The sequence below is a fragment of the Terrapene carolina genome, unplaced genomic scaffold, assembly GCF_002925995.2.
Source record: "Terrapene carolina triunguis isolate 2854851 unplaced genomic scaffold, T_m_triunguis-2.0 Scaffold53, whole genome shotgun sequence".
In the NCBI taxonomy this organism is placed as follows: Eukaryota; Metazoa; Chordata; order Testudines; family Emydidae; genus Terrapene; species Terrapene triunguis.
The window spans coordinates 20379555-20399681 of NW_020664404.1; the positions used below are offsets into that span (position 1 = coordinate 20379555).

The 20127-nt window shown below is 37.5% G+C and overlaps 1 protein-coding gene across 1 annotated transcript in view; it reads right to left on the reverse strand.

The window, feature by feature from the left end:
- Positions 1-7285: 7285 nt before the first annotated feature.
- Positions 7286-20127, reverse strand: part of KDSR (3-ketodihydrosphingosine reductase) — a 31186-nt gene continuing 18344 nt past the window's right edge. Inside the window, exons 6-10 of the mRNA XM_024203943.3 lie at positions 18034-18225; positions 17060-17143; positions 13880-13963; positions 11287-11388; positions 7286-10955 (exon numbers count right to left, since the gene is read on the reverse strand). Of these exons, the coding sequence (XP_024059711.1) occupies positions 10836-10955; positions 11287-11388; positions 13880-13963; positions 17060-17143; positions 18034-18225 (582 nt within the window). The 3' untranslated portion in view covers positions 7286-10835. The remainder of the gene's footprint in view (positions 10956-11286; positions 11389-13879; positions 13964-17059; positions 17144-18033; positions 18226-20127) is intronic.

Here is a 20127-nt window from a genome sequence, read left to right on the forward strand (position 1 = left end):
TCCTAATGTCCAACCTAAATCTCCCTTGCTGCAGTTTAAGCCCATTGCTTCTTGTTCTATCCTTAGAGACTAAGGTGAACAAGTTTTCTCCCTCCTCCTTATGACACCGTTTTAGATACCTGAAAACTGCTATCATGTCCCCTCTCAGTCTTCTCTTTTCCAAACTAAACAAACCCAATTATTTCAGCCTTCCTTCATAGGTCATGTTCTCAAGACCTTTAATCATTCTTGTTGCTCTTCTCTGGACCCTCTCCAATTTCTCCACATCTTTCTTGAAATGTGGTGCCCAGAACTGGACACAATACTCCAGTTGAGGCCTAACCAGCGCAGAGTAGAGCGGAAGAATGACTTCTCGTGTCTTGCTCACAACACACCTGTTAATACATCCCAGAATCACGTTTGGTTTTTTTTGCAATAGCATCACACTGTTGACTCATATTTAGCTTGTGGTCCACTATAACCCCTAGATCCCTTTCTGCCATACTCCGTCCTAGACAGTCTCTTCCCATTCTGTATGTGTGAAACTGATTTTTCCTTCCTAAGTGGAGCACTTTGCATTTGTCTTTGTTAAACTTCATCCTGTTTACCTCAGACCATTTCTCCAATTCGTTGCATAGATTGAGATAGCTGTTGCCAACCTTGCAATTGTTTCTCTGAAACCATAATTGGTATTGAATTACTCCTATACCTTACTGGATTCTAAATTAACTATCAACTCAGGAAAGAGATCTGGGCCTTGTTGTGCACACTGAAGACTTCTGCTCAGTGTGCTGCAATGTCAAGAAAGCAAATGAATTTTAGGGTACATATATAGGAATGGGGATGGAGAACATATACTATTATATAAATCAGCAATCTCATCTAGAATATCATATTCAGTTCTGGTGAATCTTTCTTATATATATATAGTGAGGGTTCAGCAACAGGCAAGGAGAATGACAAATTCTTATGTGAAGAGTGAAAAAATTAAGAAAGTTTATCAGCATAATGCCAACAACAAAACTATTTTGGGAGAGCGTATTCATACTTGACTGCCTGTGCTGATGCATTGTGTCCACATGCCATCGAAATGAATTAGTGAAAAGCATTTTCCACTGTTGGTAGGCATTACAGTGTCCTCCACATCACCTTCAGATGCACTGCCTTGTTAGAAATTGTCATTGTATATTATGGGCCTCTCAGGGAATTGTGGGTGCATGGGGTGAAGAGCCCACATTTCCTTCTGTTCTCTCAGCTGCTGTTGCACGCCATTTATGAACTGTCTGCTGCAACCATAGATGTGGCACAGAGGAACATAGCTCTGTTCTCTATTGTAATAGAGGCAATAGCAAGCCTCATAGCACAAAAACAACAAGATGAAAGTTTTCCTTGCAGTGTCGAAGCATGGCAATTGCATATGGAAGCATGAAACCCAGACCATTATTGAATGGTAGGAAATCAATTTAAAGTTGGAAAAATCAAGTTGGGTCAGTCATCAGCAAGGTATGCAAAGCAGTAGTGTGTCCTGCTGCTCAGATTAATCAGGCTAGGCAATGTGCAGGAAATAAATGTAAGGGAACGTTAATCTGTATTACACCATTCAGCCATGATGTGGCACTGTGTGTAAAATATCTTATTTAAATGAACCTCAGCCATAGCTGGCAGAGCATCAGAGGATCTTATGATGAACACACCTGGTGTATATAAGCAAGTGCTGGGACTGGTCCATATCTAATACAGAAGAACATGACAATAATCAACGGATTCAGTGAGGTGGACTTCCCAAACTGCTGGGGCAATAGCACAATGGGATCCTGATCTATTGGGTTTCTATGCACTATGGTAAGAAAGAAATGTCCCCATTCTGTGTACTCCTCCATCCCCAGGCTCGGAGGTACTTCCTGATGGTTATGTTGGCCTTTTTATATATCCCCGTGGTTGCATACCTGACAAATACTGTCTGCTCTGGAAAAGTCCACACTACATGCATTTTTAGAAATGATGCATTTCTTCCCGAGCTGAAAGCACTCTCCCCCTCCTTTTAGTTGACATGCTTAGAAACCCCATCTTGGTTCTTGGTGACACTGCCTAGCCTTTATTTCCCTGGCTCACACACTGGTACACCTTTCCATGCTTCTGGGCTGCTTAAGTACTGCCTGGAGCAATTGCAGAATGACCATGGAGTGTTCCTTTGGGAGACTGGAGGGCAGGTGGAATGTTCTGTGAGATCACCACCTCAGTGAGGAAAACCTTCCTTGCTATATAGTATCTGTGAGACCAAGAGCGAGCCCCTATTTTTAGGATGGATGTGTGAGGTGGACAGGCTCTCTGCTCAATTCAAACATCCGGAAAGTGATGGCCCTAGAGGTCCCTTCAGATGGTCATGGGAACATCTTATTATGGTGGGCTGGCCTAAGCATCTTTGACTCCGTGTCCATGCAAAGCTTAAATATTACTTGCTGAAATAATTGTGAAAGGGTGCCCACGCACTGGAAAATTGTGCTTAAAAATTAACAGGCTGTTCTGCCAGTATCCCATGGCACCATAAATGGATTTTGGTGATTGTGCCTAGTGGTGTTTGTTTGGCTCTTTGTTGTCCCCAGCCATGCTGCACCATGCTTTTTAACATTCAATGTGTCTCCCTTCTGTGCCAGCTGTAACCCGTGCACATGCTGTGTGCATGCACAGTACATGCTGCCTTTTCAAAGTGAATACAATGCCTCCAGCTCACTGATTGCCATGCTACAGCAACTGTAGAAGGAAATGTATATTGTGTGATCTTGAATTTGTAAACTGAAGTGTAGCATGTTTCTATTAATGATTTATGGTGTCTTGCCAAGCTGCCTGTAATGCCTTAAAAGCGTTGCTATTAAACATCATGTAAGCACATATGTGTGTTCCCCTATGATGTCAACTACATTAAACCATTTATTAGTGTTGCCTCAGTTGAGGTGCTATGCACTTGCTTCGTGCTAATATTGATGCAGTTAGGGCCTCTGCAATTAAAGAAAAAAAAGCTGTTTACAATTTTTTTTCTGCACAGACAACAGGATGGGGGAAAGGAGAGGTTTTATAAGGTGGGTATGAGATCTGGGTTCATGCTTGCCTCCTAATGTCAACAGAGGAAAGGGACAGGTTGGTGTGGATGTGAGAACATGCACCACAAAGTATTTTCAGACCTATTGGGGAGAAAGAGGATAGTGTTAGATGCCAACTCTCCCACAGCAAAGCCAACATACAAGAGTATATTTGCCAAGACTTTGGGCAGATCAGCCTACAGCAGGGTTTATTTAAGGAGCATTAATGATCACTTCCACCTACCAAAGTCTCTCTCCTCCAGGGATAACATGTGCTAACATGAGACATTCACAATGAGAGGCAGGGGTCCAGCTGCATCCCATGCCAAACACTTCTTCCTCATGCACCTCTCTGGGGAGAAGAGTGCCTTCCTCCCCTTCAGATGTGAAGTGTACACGGTAATTACAGAGATGGTGGTAGGGTCCTGTCATAACTATAAAGGGAAGGGTAACAGCTCTCTGTGTACAGAGACTCCAAATCCTTTTACCTGTAAAGGGTTAAGAAGCTCGGGTAACCTGGCTGACACCTGACCCCAAGGACCAATAAGGGGACAAGATACTTTCAAATCTTGGGGGGGGAAAGGCTTTTGTGTGTGCTCTTTGTTTTAAGGGGTGGTTCGCTCTTGGGACTGAGAGGGACCAGACATCAATCCAGGTTCTCCCCATCTTTCTAAACAAGTCTCTCCTATTTCAAACTTGTAAGTAAAAAGCCAGGCAAGGCGTCTTAGATTTACTTTGTTTTCTCAACTTGTAAATGTACCTTTTTACCAGAGTGTGTATCTTTGTTTGCTGTACTTTGAACCTAAGACAGAGGGGGGTCCTCTGAGCTCTTTAAGTTTGATTACCCTGTAAAGTTATTTTCCATACTGATTTTACAGAGATGATTTTTACCTTTTTCTTTAATTAAAAGCCTTCTTTTTAAGAACCAGATTGATTTCTCCTTGTTATAAGATCCAAGGGGGTTTGGATCTGTATTCACCAGGAGTTGGTGAAAGGAGGGTGGGAGGAAGGAGGGGGGATGGTTAATTTCTCCTTGTTTTAAGATCCAAGGGGGTTTGGATCTGTGTTCACCAGGGAATTGGTGAAAGGTTTCTCAAGGCTTCCCAGGGAGGGAATTCTTGAGATGGTGGCAGCGGACCAAAGCTAAGCTGGTAGTTAAGCTTAGGAGTCCTCATGCAGGCCCCTACATTTGTACCCTAAAGTTCAAAGTGGGGATACAGCCTTGACAGGTCCCTGCTGCATTTAACATTGAACTTGGTATAAAAGATGCAGGAACCCTTGAACTCCTCATTCTCCTTCACCTTTTGGTGCCCTTGCCTCAGTTCCGTTCACGCCATCTTGGGCCTCCTCGCTAGCGTATCAGGGTTCTGCCATCTCCTTCAAGTTGCTATATTCTTATATCTCTCGGAGTACCCTAGTTGGGCCTGGACACACTTCTCTGCCCCCCCGTACAAGGAAAACAAGCACTGCTCCAAACTAGGCACAGCACAAGAGTAAGGAGCCATGTTTGCAGCAAAAAGGTAGCAGGTACCAGGAACTGATGTGGTTGTGAAGACCAGGCTGGCCATGAAAAGAGGTGGACTACCAGTCCCTGCGAGACCTGTGCAACAGCGTTCAAAAGTGCTACCCAACCAGTCACTCCTGAAGGGAATGTTGCATCATGAAGGATTGCTTAGACCAGTACACATATGCCCCTAGTGCCACTGTGCCAACAATAACGGGAAACAACTATGGTGGAAGTGGAGAGTTTTCTTGATATGAGACAAAATTAAGTGGCATCAATTTTATTTATGTTCTAAAATATATTTTTATACCTACCAAGTTATTTTGGTAATTGCTATAACTTTTGTGTTGGTCTTTTTGGTGGGCCAAATCTAGAAGCCAAACTTATTAATACTCCCCTTACTACTGCTGCTGCAATCCTGAAATACTTTAAATATTGATCTATTTCCTTTTCAATATTCACCACCACTTAGGGTTCTTGCATCGAGAAATTAATGCTGCAGTTCATTTAATGGGCCCACACAAACCAAAGATTTCAAACCTGGCTGTCTAAAGTTAGGCTCTTAAATACACATGGGCTGATTTTCAAAGGTGATGAGTAGCAGCATTGCCTATGACTACAGAGGAATTCATGGATGTTCAGGGCTTCAAATCAGACCATAGATTTAAATACCTAGATATAGAGTTAAGAATCTAATTTCAAACAGGCAAGGTTGAAAGTTTTGGTCACAATCTTGCATGGGGGCAGAGTGAGTGTAATACTGCCTATATATGAATAGTGTATTGCTGATAACTGAACACAATTTAATCTATTCTAATATATAATTGATGTAATTGTAGTCTCCCTGTATTGAGTCAATTGTAAATTAAATTAAATAGCTTTTACTAGCACCATTATCTTAACTTTCCTATCAGATAATGTAGTGTAGGGTTTAACAAATCTCAAAAAGTTGCATACAAATATATATTTTGCCCTAGATTTTGGCATACAATGAGCTCAGTATAATCTCACTTCTACTCCTACCCCACATGTTCTTTTAAGTAAAAAGAATATTTTATCTTTCAGTTCTTTCTAAAACAAAGGGGATGGGTAGCTATTAGACACTCCCTTTCATTTAGAGGGCCATGAAGAACAATATGCCTTGTTTAACTAGTTCTCCTTGATTTCTTGTAACATCAGGATACATCTCTGTTACGGACAAGTTAGCAAGAGCAGATCTCTTAAATTCATTCAGGTCTTACTCTCACTTATGCTATTAAGTCTTTTCCATTTGATATAATCCTCACTGATTTATTTGGGAATTAGCATATTTCAATATTAACCCTAACACCAGTATTATAAGCCCATATTATCCTCAGCTCTACACCTTTGTTTTTATTTACATAGAAATTCCAGAATTATATATTGACTTTATTCATTGTTTTAATCAGTACCCATTATGGTTTTTACATCACAACATAGATGGAGCTTCACAATTAGAACGTTAAAGGTTTAAAAATAACAAGGGAATTTCCCTACCAACAAAACAAAGATGTGGTCTCAGTTCATTCTACCCAATTCTTCAGTATCTTGGCATTGTGGAGCATTTTGTCCTTATTTGTTAGGTTTCACCAGCTGCCAGTGCTTCATTGTTGCTTCTTGTAATCCTATGTCCAGAGACTTCTGGAATGTTTCTTTGTTGCTAGAGCTTGGTATCCATTTCAGGATTTTTCTCCCTAAATATAAATATAGTATCTGAAAGGCTAGAATGAAATTCCCAGCAGTAAAGGATCATGGATCCTTTCAAGACCCTTTTTATTTAAACTACCTCAAAGTACCTAAAGTGTAGGCAGACAGATCGTAAAGGCTTTTTTTCTAGGAAACAATATAAGCTTATAAGGTCAGTCATCCAGCTTTTCTCATGATGGCCTCTTTCGGATGATAGCAGTACAGCCTCACTATGAAGTTTCTTGCCATTGCTAACCTCGGGAGAGGATAGAACAATGTCACTTACAATCTCATCTGCTCTCTGCCAGTCAAACTCAATGGGATTACCAAAGAAGAACCTTTAATTCCCATTGCTCTTTTTTTAAATCCAATTTTGCTTTGGCCTACTACTTTGATGATCAGTTCCAACTGCAGTGTTTTCCTGCTCCTGTCTCCATGACAGACTTGGAAGGTAGAGTTTCCAACTTATTAATTCCCAAAATATTGTATCAGTCCTCATGGCTTTAAAACTCTGCCAAGCAATTTATCTTTTGTTAGCATGTTCTTTTCCCAATCCAGGCTTGCTTTGGGTGTCCTGGTAGCCACGTGGTCGTCTCCACTTGCAGGTGAGAAGCTCTGAGTTCACAAGAGTAGTTTTTTTTGGAAAGCAACTTCCCAAATTTTGAATTTATTTCAGGAGTAGGTAAAAGAAGGCTTACTTTTTGTAGAGAAAGAAGGGGATTTTTCTCTTCAAGAGCAGCTGAGGCAATTCTAGCTCATGGATATCACATGGAAGGCTTTCTTGCACTTAGAATGTTCACTGCTACAATGCAAATTTTACTTTTAAAACAAGTTTTCCTTCAAAATTTGCTCCTAGAATAACACCTCTTCTGTTACTGTAAGTTTAGTTACAACAAAAGTTTTACAAACCCACTGAAAAGATGATAATTGATTTCCAAAGTTTGAGTGCAACACTAACAACTTAAAGGACAAAAACTTGTAAACCATAGGCTCAGGTGGTATTTTTAATATGAAGAGACTTAAATTTAGAACTTCAGAATAAGCATTTTTGTTCCTCCATTTATTTTGAGAAATACAAAACATGAAAATTAGTTTACAGTTCTGGCACAAAAGCTTTTAAAGCAATAAACTGGAGATGGGATAGGTTTTAAAAAACAGCCATATACATTGTTACCATTTAAAAGTGCCTAGAGTGTTTCACAGCAAACTAACATGTAATTTACATATTTCCTTCTTAGTAAATATTAAACCTACTTAAATTGCACATAAAATTTTAGTTAGAAAGTATACTGTATAATAAGTCTAACATTAAAGCAGTAACTAGAAACTAAATGAAATGTAAGAGAAACATTTTGGCTCAACTATCAAAACTTAAATTGAACGTTTAAAAGAATTCAAAAAAAGGCATAACATTTGAGTCTGGTTTAGCATCGATTACATATTGTTAATTTGACAAAACAGTGGTAAAGAGTGTTTTGTTTTAAATTCTTCAGAGATCTGTGGCTCTACTGAAAAAAATTAGATGCGAGTATCTTGATTAAATTTAGCTGACGACAATCTGTAGGCTGTCAGTCATCTTTTCCACAAGATTACAAAGTACTCTTGTTTTTAGCTCTCTCCTGATGTTTACAGCTTTATGGTAAAGCCTTATTAGAATCCCTTAGCTCTGATTATTTCCAGATTAGGCTCTTTTGACAAAAGTAATGAACAACCGCAGAATCCTAATGTATATGAAAGTGTCAATTAGTTAATTAAATGCACTAGCTTGCACCAACAAAACTATGACATTTAAAGATCAAATTCTTTACTTACCTGGTTCACACTACTAAAATAGATATAGGGTTCAATCTGCAAAGCCTTACTTAGCTATGGTTGTAACCCTGCAATGTAGATGCAGACTACGGTGACGGAAGGGTTTCTTTCATTACTGTAGGAACTCCACCTCCCCAAGCAATGACAGCTAGATAGATGGAAGCATTCTTAGATTTATCTACATTTAGGGGTTAGGTTGGCATAACTACAAACACTCAGGGATGTGGCTTTTTCACACACCTGTTTGTCGACCTAAGTTTTAAGTGTAGACTAGGCCATAGTCAATGGGACTACTTACAACGTGCAAAGTTAAGCAAATGCACATCTCTCTGCAGGATTTGGGCCACGGTATGTTAAATTAATTCAGTAGTCTTATCTAAGTACAAACTTCAAACTTTAAGAGCAAGCACCAGTCTTAATTTGGAGTCTTCAACCAGCATTTTCCAAACTGGCTACTGACTGGCTACCCAACTTATGATATTTTAAACAGGGCCCAATTTTCAGTTTGGGTACTCAGCAGTTTCTGAAAAAACAGTCCTTAAGACTTAAAAGTTCACCCAGAAATTGAGGCACCCAGAGTCCCTAGTTGCTTTTGAAATCTTGGCCTTCAGGCTTTTGATATAAGTCAGAAACTTGATGTTACTTTTAGCATTTTGTCAGAAATACTAACTCATTGACTTGGTATCTGGTTTGAACACTTTTATTTAATCTTATTCTTGATTTATATCAAGGCTTGGTATAATATACACACTAGTAAGATATATCAGGTCCTGAGAGAATGGGCTGTGATGACTTTCAATAAACAAAGCAAACAATGACTCTGGATGTTATTGTAAATGCTCCATAATACACAATCCATAACAAACAGCACAGAGCAACTAATGTATATGCAAAACAGCTTCTTCTGCTGTGAAACTCAGCTGTTTAGAATTGTAAGGATGCCTACTATGCTCAAATCTATGCATTCTTCTGATAATTAGAGGCATGCAAATTTTACATATTTAAAGAGGTACTCTGGTAGGTTGGCCCCCAAACTTAGGCTTTGTGAAGAGCATTATAAAGCCTAGTATAAACACTCAGTCTCTTAATGAGAAACTGTTTAGACTGTCAGTTTGAATACTCCCCTATAGGGTTTACATAGCAAACATTGCAGCACTGTGCTAGTGCAAAAAAACCCAGTAAGTTAAACTAATTGCACGGGGGGGGGGGAGGGAGGGATGGGGAATAGTATCAATGAGGAGTTACGTTTTTGAAGTTATTCCAGTTAATAATGCAAGGTAAGAAAAAATATTTTAGCATATAGTTTCCCATTAAACCATTCCTTAGATGAGGGATATAGAAGACTAAGAAACAGTATCAATTTCACCCAATATTTGATTAAAGTTTATTCCTGTGGAGGAAGTGAGCACGACAAATTTTACCAGTTAAGGTTTAAACTTTAAAATATGGATTGAGACTAGAAAAACCTGACATCTAAAAATGTAGGAGTGCTAACAAATACGAAAGATGCAGCTTTTGCAAAAGAAGACTCATAGGCACTTACTGTTGTAGTCCAACTGAACAATAGATCACAATCTCTTTATGCTATCATTGTTATGAACTAAGCATTTTCAGTGTTAGAAACTTAAAATTGTTAGAAAATATTGGGTTCAGTGTAGTCTGGCACAGATGTGAAGCAGTCTTGATTCATATGTGCAACTAATAAAAAGCAAAAAAGAGTGGAGTGTATTTTTAAACCAGACCGTGTCATCCTAACAAGTATACTCACATCCAGGGATAAATTAACCTGGAATGCCATTTTCACCCTCCTGAAAGCTACATTCCTGCTACTGGAAGAGCCTAGCATTTTAAATTAACATTTTAATTACAACCGATTCTATCAACTATTTGTTTGGCTCATCATTTGCAGTTTTTAAAAATGTGCATAATGGCAACATTAAGCTACCTTTCTCTCCTCAGCTCAACTGACAGATAAAAGGGAATAAATTAGAAGATTATACATCAATTTAAAATTAGATTGTGGCTTTCAGCAATTTTAACTACTTGTTGTTCTAATGGTTTGATTTGTTTAGAAGATATTTCAGAAGGCCAAAAAAATATTTCCCAGCATTTCTCAGTGGAGAATGGGTTCTTCATCTCCCTTTAGAAGAGTATGTAGCTACTAAAGCATACCTCAACTACTCCCACACTGAGAAGCTTTGGATCATATAGGTATGGTTCTCCCACGTAACGATCCCACAGCCATAGTAGTGCATGATGAAAGCCACGAATAAGTCTGTTTACTTTCCCCATTGTCAGTAAATCGGTAATCAGAACATTTAGAGTTAAAATATGGTTGTGGAAATCTATTAGGAGCCTAAACTCTCTTCAAGGAGAGTTCAAACTTCTTAGGTTCAGTGTGTGATGGTACTTACCCTTATCTCTGAACACACCATCAAAGAAAGAAAACGTAAGTATTTGTCCAGAATTACCAGCAAATAACCCACTTTGAAATTTTACTCTTCACACTTACAGTCTCTAGATTCACAAATGTTTCTCAAACTCAAACCATTGAAAAAACTAGTCTTCATTCATACTTTTGCATAGTTTTGGTATTTCCTGGGGTTGTACTTTTGTTCTCTCTTTCATTTCCATTTCAAAGGAACTCAGCTGTCACATATCCAAGCATTTAAATGAAAGTCTTCAGGTGAGAAACTAAGTCCCATTTAGCAGCAAGCTGTCCAAAAGTAACATTCTTCTGATTCAGTGAGTAAAGATTATTTAGTTTTATCTGTACTTTCAGATTTTTCCCTTTGTATCATGCAGCGATGAACTATGCTGTCAAAACTTCCTAGGTAAAACAAACCAATGATGCGAAAAATGCCCATGCAAACAACCTGCAAGCAGAGAGAAAGAACTTCAGCTATTTCAACATTTTTTTTTATTATAGTCTATACAACATGACTGTTTTTACTTAATAAGTGAACATAGCCTCATGCAGGTAAGCAATATAAATTCAGTGAATGAATAAAAGTTTACTGGAGACTTTTCTTGGACAAATTAGTTTAACTAAGTTAGTTAACTGTGCCACAAATTCCATATCTGTACAATATTCTCTCACCTCATGGAGGTGAAGGATCAAGGTTTGTAAAGTACTTGAAAATGTAAAGTATGACTAAATCTTTGTGAATAAATATGGTTAAAAATTACAGCCTCTCTAGATCTTACCTGCTGAAGACCTTCAGTAATAGCAGTGACAGGTGACATTCCACTGGTCAGTATTGATAACATGTAACCATCTGAGCCCATAAAACTGTTAAAGTTTCCTTGCTGGGAAAGAGGGGAAATTAAAAAACACAAACAAGAAGGTTACCAAATTGCAAAATTCTCTTTTAATTGTTTGAAAGTAATATTATGAAACAGATTGGTTAGTTTAAGGCTCATGCTGTCCTTCCATTCCCCTTAATTCAATGGGGACAAGTACTGTGAAGTAACAAAGTGATACCAAAAGAAATGTAAGAATTAAAAAAAAAAAAGAAATCATTATTTAAAAAAAGTGTTAGAGATATTGCTCAACTACCAACAGCATGCAGGTTTCTGCCCACACAGCACAGAAAGATGATAAAGGAACATTGATTATTTAAGATGTTTTCCCCACTTATAAACAGTCTTCAAGGACATACTAGATTCTTCTACAATCAGAAGACTCAGTAATGCTAGAATCTGAAGAGAATGAAAATACTGCTTGTTCCTTATCAAGGTTAGCTTGCTGAAGGTAGATGCTATTTATTTGGTACTTCATTTAAAGTGGGGTTAGAGACTTATTCCTTCACCTGCACAGTATGTGTCAAAATGAGCAACAGTTTTTAGGTACATGTGGAAAATATACCAGCTTTACTTTATGTTGGGTGATAGTGACCTAAAACACATTTTTGTTTTGAGCTGTAGATTGCTTAAGTACCTGAATAAGGTGTTCAAAATCAAAGTGCACATGGAAGGTTGAACAAATCCAAGGGTTAATGATTAAGGGCAAGAGCCATCTTTTTTCATATGTATACATGCATAACTGGGCACGCACACCCTCACCCATCATCTAGCACGATGGGGATCTGATTCCCGAATGTGGTCTCTAAGTGCTAGATATACAGTAGAACCTCAGCTACAAACACCCGGAGACTGGTGTTCATAACTCTGAAATGTTCATAACTCTGAACAAAACCTTGTGGTTGTTCTTTCAAAAGTTTACAACTGAACATTGGCTTAATACAGCTTTGAAACTTTACTATGCAGAAGAAAAATGCTGCTTTCCCTTTCTTTTTTTTTAGTAGTTTACGTTTAACAGTACTGTATTTGCATTTTTTTTTGGTCTCTGCTGCTGCCTGATTGTGTACTTCCAGTTCCAAAGAAGGCGTATGGTTGACTGGTCAGTTTGTAAATCTGGTGTTCGTAACTCTGAGGTTCTATTGTACAAATGTGAAATTAAGCATGCGGAAAGAGATTTAACATTAGCTAGATGATATAGCCTTCTAAAGTAAGTGTGAGTAGACCTGTCCATCTAGCAGTCTTTAATTGGTATGATTTGTTTTTACATATGGCACATTATGAAAAATGGTATTTAGCTTCCATGAACAAGAATTTCTCATTCAACAAAATAGTGAAATTGTCCCCAAGAGCATTGCTGCACAGATAACTATTGCAAGTTTTCTTAATTTTCAGGCAGCCCCCTGGTGAAAATACTGGGAAAATGGAAAATAAGTATTTCCTTCTTATTTATTATTGTTACTCTGGATAACCCTTGTGCACGTAACAGAAAGATGGCTACCTGTCATGATAATTTGATCCCCTCCCTTTTATTTATTTATTTTTTTGGACATGTTTGGACATTCTGAAACAGTGTTCTGTACTGCATTCTCTTGGCCATAGGGTTTACTTTTTTATGTTATCTGGAAGTCGCTAAGAACAACTATACAGCATGTGGGTGAAGACTCAAAAAAACCCCCACACACACTTGGTGAAGGTTTAGGTCAAGTTTTTAAAGTAAGAAAGGGATAGTCTCGCCCTGTCTAGGGCTATAAATTATACTATTGGGTTGCAGTTGTCAGTCAGACCATATAAATAAATTAAGAACTGAAACAAAATTTGACAGTATGTGGCTGCAAACAAACATGATGACACTTTATTTTCATGACGTGCTTTAAGGCACTCCCCTTAATGTCATTTCTCTTTGTGCTTTAAGAATGAAGATTCTATAGCACAAGATCTCTGAGAATAAAGAGGTGCTGGAAAGGCTGATGTCTCCATTGCTACAACTAGTGGGATTTTCTGCACTATGATTATTCACAAATCAGATACTCACACACACTAGAATACTATGAATTTTTGTATAGTTATTTCAGTGTCAACTGGTGTCGACCAGAGAAATTAAGGCTTTCTTGGATCTTTTAGAGGCACTAGGCAAGTAACCTTTTACTAACCATTTGATGCCTGGAGAACATCTTTAATGTTTTAAAACATGCATAATTTTTGTTTGTGTCTATTCTGACATGACATTGCTGCATTTTGTTTTGTCTTAAGAGTAGAAGCTCCAAAGACATGTTAGCTCCAAGAGATTAAATGAAAGATGTTTGGGGGCAGGGTGACGAAAGGGAAATAAAGAAATGCTAAAGAATAACATTCCTGTACAAAAAATACAAGTAACATTCCATATAGAAGAAATGTTTTTATATTTACAATTCTTATTTACATCTTTAAACAAGTACTTCATGCAATCATTTCCCATCCCATGCCTCCCCTCAAAGACCTTATTTTAAAAATTACTTACTATGGCATCTTTAACAATAACTCTGGCAACCTGTTCTGCTTGGCAAACAGATGAGGCTTCTGAAATTAGTTTAGTCTCTAAAGGCTTTAAAAGAAGATACAGAAGTATTATTATAAATTTGATTATATTGACAACACAGAGAAGACAAAAAATACTCGGTTACCATTATTTCTTGTGTCATGTAATTTACTTGTCTTTGGCTTTAAGTCAGTAGTCTCCAACCTTTTTACACACAAGATCACTTTTTGAATTTAAGTGCAACTCAGGATCTACCCCGCCCCTTTACTGAGGCCCTGCCCTTTCCCCCGAGGCCCCACCCACTCCATCCCTCCTCCCTTCATCGCTCGCTCTCCCCCCACCCTCACTCACTTTCACCTCGAGGCACATATAACTTGGCATCTATCATTTAGATCTCTTCTAATCTAACAGGTCTGTTAAAAGAACAAAAACAAACAAGAGTCTGGCATGCCTAGCTCTCAGGCAGATGGGCAATTTTATATCTCAAGCATACTGCTCTGAGAATTGCCGCTGAAGTTTAAGCAGCCAAGACTGAAAATTCCAATGCAGAAACTACTTAAGTGTAACATTGAGGTTGCACGGTCAAAACTTCAAGAGCATGGAATACCTTGTTAAGATCATATACACAAACTCCATTGTGCATTTCCATTATAAGAGAATCTTTAGTTGCATCACAACAGCCTATTCCAGATTAATAAACAACTTTAACACAAGAATTCCAGGCCTGTAGTGCTCAAGTGCTCTGTAAGAAGTTAACTATACATTTAATTAGCTGGCACGTGCACATAAAATGCATTTAACTACATGCACAGCTATAGAGATTAGCAAAGATTCAGGGTGGATAATTTTTTTTTTTAAATCAGATTTTTTTAAATTTAAATACAAGGCATTATTTTTTAAAATAAACCTGTTCAAAATTTAATGTCAAATTATGACTTCCTATATTAAGTCCTAAATTTACTGTAAACTTTAAATATAGAAACAAAAAAGTTGACTCAATGAGCCTTCCTCAAATTTTAATGATTTAAAGGGTGTGGCTTTTTTAATTCTATAGAAAAAAAAATCACTAGGAAAAACATCTTTACTTTTGAGGTCATCTCAAGCTTTGGAAACGTCACAATGTCACATACCACATTAAAAATCAATATTACTTTCAGCCTTTACAATGAAGCTGCTGTTTTACATTTTTCCAGATAGAAGTACTTCCACAGATTCTGTTGTGCAGAAAAGGTTTGGATTACTTTTGGTTTCAATTTAGCTATCAGGTGCAGAGAATATTTTCTTCATTTGGACTAGTTTATTCAAAGTTGAGAAATTGACTGGGAACAGAAAAAGCAAGAACACTTGTTTTCCTCTTCCAGTCTATCAAAAACAACCAACCAACCAAAAACAACCAACCAGGTGGGAGAGGATGAGATCTATAAATTCTAAAACTTTGAAGGACATAGGGCCCAGATTTTCAAAGGTATTTAGTCATCTAAAGATTGCGATTTCCAAAAGTTCATAAGGAGGCTAGGCACTTAACTGCCATTAATTTCAATTTGCAGTTTTGCTATAGCTGTGTTGGTCCCCCAGTATAGAGAGGCAAGGTGGGAGAGGTGATGTCTTTTAGTGACCAACTGCTTGTGGAAAGGATCTCAGGTCTCAGGAAGAGCTCTGTGAAGCTTGAAAGCTTGTCCCTTCCATCAACTGCAGGTGATCCAATAAAAGACATTACACCTCACCCACCTTGTGTGTCTCAATCTCACTGGGAGGTAGGTATTCAATCAGTTTGGGCACTTCTGAATATCTGGCCCATTGTGATCAGAAAAATCTGTTAATTCACTAATTACAGTTAATATTTCCTTTGTTTAACAAAGCAGTTGTAAATGCAAAAGACTTTTGAAACACAAGCTGTAAGTATCCAGCACATTTAAGGTAGTTTTATTTAAAAAACCTTTTAAAACGCTGGTTTTGTACATTTAATTAAATTCCCACTCCATCCAAATGCAGTTTGACACCAATCCTTAGTTAAAAAAAAACAAACACCCCCCCCCCCACAAAAACATAAAAATGAAGAATCTAAATAAATGTATGTTAAGCTACATACCGGTAATTACTTATCTAAGTTTGCATAAATATATTGTACCCTCTTGTTACCAGATTTGCCTGTTATTTTGGGGTATGCTCATTTATTAGGGTTATTCTTTTGGGGTGGGGGGGTTATTCTGTAATTCTATCAATGTACTGCTTGTGTCACTTGTGTTCTCATACGGAGCTCTACTTCTCTCTGCTGCAAGTTCCCTCCCAATGGAGCTATTCTGCAGGACCTAGATTCCCCAGGGTTGGATTCTTTATATATTTATTTAAATAAAAGCCCTTTGTTGAGAAACACACAGGTGGAAAGAGATACGGTAGAATTGCATTTAGGTGTCTAATACCAAGAGAAAAACAAATACTTTCCATCATATTTTAATATTACATTATGGTTAAGATTTTGTAATGGAATTTTTCATCGAAGTCACGCACAGGCTGCGGGCAATAAACAAAAATTCATGGAAGCCAGTGACCTGTCTGGGTGTGTGTATGTGGGGGAGGGTCAGGAGGTTGACACTGAAGTAGTCATGGAGTTCCATTAAAGTCACGTGACTTTGGTGACAAAATCGTATCCTTAATTATGGCCAAATCCTCCCTTAGTTACACCCCTGAAAACAACTTAGTTCATAGGTTCATGAGTGTAACGGACAGCAAAATTTGGCCCATCTTAAAGTTATTTGATTAAAACTTTAAATATTAAGCAGTTAAGTAAGACTTTTGTTTCTATTAAACCAGTATTGAAGCAAGGTAGACTGGTTTACAATTGTTAACACTGGTCCCATTTTTATGACATTTTCAGCAAGACTTCGTAAAGAAAATTTACGTAGATTTTTACGTAAATTTCTTTGTAAACAAAACACTGATCTGAATAAAATGTTTTCTTACAAGGTAATTGATTTTGAATGTTCCTGTTGATAAACATTTGACAGTTAAAGTTCAGTAGCATTATCTAATGACATTTAGAGGATATTTTTTTTTTTTAAACATATAATGCATGATGTTAATAAACACAGTGGACAATGCATTTTAATTTCAGAAGTGATAAATCCTGGACTTGTGTGCAAAATTCTTTATGAATTAAGTTACCTTTGTTTTGATTTCTTCTGCAAAGCCAGGTGTTTCAGTATCTGGAGGATAGGCAACTGTTACATAGATGTTATAAGGCTTTACCTGTTTTTTGGAAAAACAATTGCATCTCTTAATATGAGGGACATATTGTTAAGTTTCATATATTTATACTGACATTCTATTGCGTTGAGGAGATGTTTCAAACAGGCTAAAATTCTGCAAACATGTATACAGTCTTACAACCAGTTCCCGCAGGATCAGGCCTAGATGATCATGATGGTCCCTTCTGACCTTAAAGTCTGTGAGTCTATCTAAGTACTGCTCTGCTCTTAAAACCAACTGAGAAAAAGATGCATTTTTATATATCAGGTGTGGGTGTGGGTGAGAATTATAGCATCCTAATTCAGTTTAAAATGGTTTTCACTGTTTTTTTCCTTCTATTGTAACTGAAGGAGCCTACATAACTAAGAATGAGCTGATTCTATGCCTTCTCATGCATCAGAATTCTTTACTGAGCTTCATTCAGTTATACCTGTGCAACTTTATAAACAGTAATGGGGTTTCAGAGCTGTCACTGAGGGCTTAATGTGGCATTTAACTATTTGTCATTGGCAATGATGCACAAGATGGAAAGAACACAAATTGACTGTGAGAACAGTAGGCCTAGCAGTTAGAAAAAGTTTTACTTGTAAACTAAATATATTTGATACAGAAATTATTGACAAACATGGCTACTCAATGGTTTTTAACTGGTCACTTTCAGATCAGAACTGCACTTTTAAAAAAGACTGTTCATAATCTGTTAGAACCATTTTAAGGGTCAGTTTCATTTAAATAATCATAAAGGCTGCGATCTTGTTCTTAATTGGGCTTGTTGTGCAGAGGCATTTTAGTAGTATGGTATGTCAAACCATACATAAGGATGCAAGAGATGCAACATTTTTAATATCTACCAATTATGCTACAAGTAGCTGAGAAATAGATAATCATACCTCCATTTGCAGAGCTTCAGCCAATCCTCGAAGAGCAAACTTGGTTGGAGAATAAGCTGTGTAACCGAATAGTCCCACCTGTCCAGCCTGAGATGATACAAACACAATCCTTCCCATTCTTCGTTCCTTCATGGTAGCAATTACGGCATGGCTTGCGTAAACACTACCCAAGTAGTTGACTGCCATTAACCTCTGTGCAAATATTATGATCATATTTGAATTGTACAGATACAAAATTCTTAGCGTTCAACATCAAGAATACATATTTATATCAGTCATAGCACAGCAATCATAAGAGGCTTATACTAACAGAACTAATTATAGGAAGGATAGTTATATCCCGAGTTTAGAATATTATACATGCTTGAGGTGAGAATCTTGACCACAAACACTTTATTTTTTTAATATATCCTAATGCCATTTAGTGCATTTAATAATGCACTCAGACAAGATGCTGGTCTTCAAAATAAAGTATGCTTAGCAACTTTCAACTATTGGAATCTGATCTGAAGATAGATAAGGCATTTGGCACCTGTCAAGGAAACAATTCATTTAAATAATCAATCATATGAAAGAATACTGTGAAGAATAAAAGTTACTAAAAACTTTAGATAGTGCCATTGTTTTAAAGATAGGTAGCAGGAAGGTAGTTTGTTGTAAATAAGCAACAGATTTTGGAGATTGTCCAATGACTGGCAGAGTAGCAAAGGGAGAGAAAAGCATGTTGATTTGTGCCTCCAACAGAGTGGTATTGCAATTAACTGATAGGAGACTGTGGAAGATACTGAATTAATATTTTAAATATCGTTTTACAACTGATGCCTAAATATCTTTGTAGTGCTTCACTACAAATATACAGAAGAGAACAAATATAGACTATATAGGGAGGAACAAAACCATAAAGACAGGGGTTAACTTGACTTCAGTTAAACAAAAAAAACCTAGCCAACCTTTTCTGAGTCACAAGTATGAAAAGATTTCTTACAAGATCAGATCATTTGTGACCCAGATCATAATCAGTCACAGACTAAACTGTAGGATAATTCAATATTCTGACCTGCTTGAGGGCCAATATTCAAAGTAAGGACCAAATCCTGACCCTTACGCAAAGTTGAAGTAAGCAAGCTTTGCATGGAGGACCTCCACAGGGATCAAGAATGAAATCCTCTCATATAGCCACTGAGCTCCAGAGCTGCTACAGCAGTTTAAGGGCTGCTATCATAGCTGTAATCCCCATTTTGGCCTGTGTTTGCTTAGAGTGAATCCACAGGCCATGCTCTTGCCATTCTTGCATGTCATCCCCCAACAATGGTAACTCAGAGATGCCAGAGAGCCACACTTCACAATACACAAGAGGACCAGGGTCAACACTTGAACAGCCTTTCCATGACAAAAAAAATTCTCCATCCACTTAGTACAGCAGAAACACACAAGTGACAATGCCTGAGGCCATCTACAGAGTGCAGAATTTGTCCCCATACATGTACACCCAAAGTTAAGTAATGCACTTAAGTAAACACACCCAAGTTAAAGTCTAATGCCCTGCAAAAAATAAAAAAGAAGCTCCTAAATAAACTGAAACCTTCCCCTGCAGAAACAAGAGAAAGACATTAATAGTAAATTTAATACAACCACTATCTGTGGTGGCTATTGTACTACATGATTTCAAGTATTTGTCTTAACTAAACTGAAACAGCAAATTAATGTACTTGAATGATACTCAAAATTGCTGATCTGCTTCCTGCATGGCACCATGAAAAGTTGTGTCTGATTTTGCAGTGTGGTTTCAACTACTTTGATTAATGAGCTAGATTTCTTCCTGGGTAACTGGTAGTAACAGAGTAAAGTTTAGTTATAAAACATACTTTTGCAAATTTTAATTTAAGCTTCATGAGTCAATTTGGGTATTTACAGCATAACACAAGGCCCACTGAAGTTAAGGGAAAGACTCACCCTTAATTCAGTGGGCTCTTGTTCAAGTCCTTAATGTGGCAAAACAGCCTAATGAAATACATTCTTAGAATGTAATCAGAACATATGCTCTCCTTTGGGTGTTTTTAATCTGTAGACCAGTAATCTCAACTGGAAAGTAAT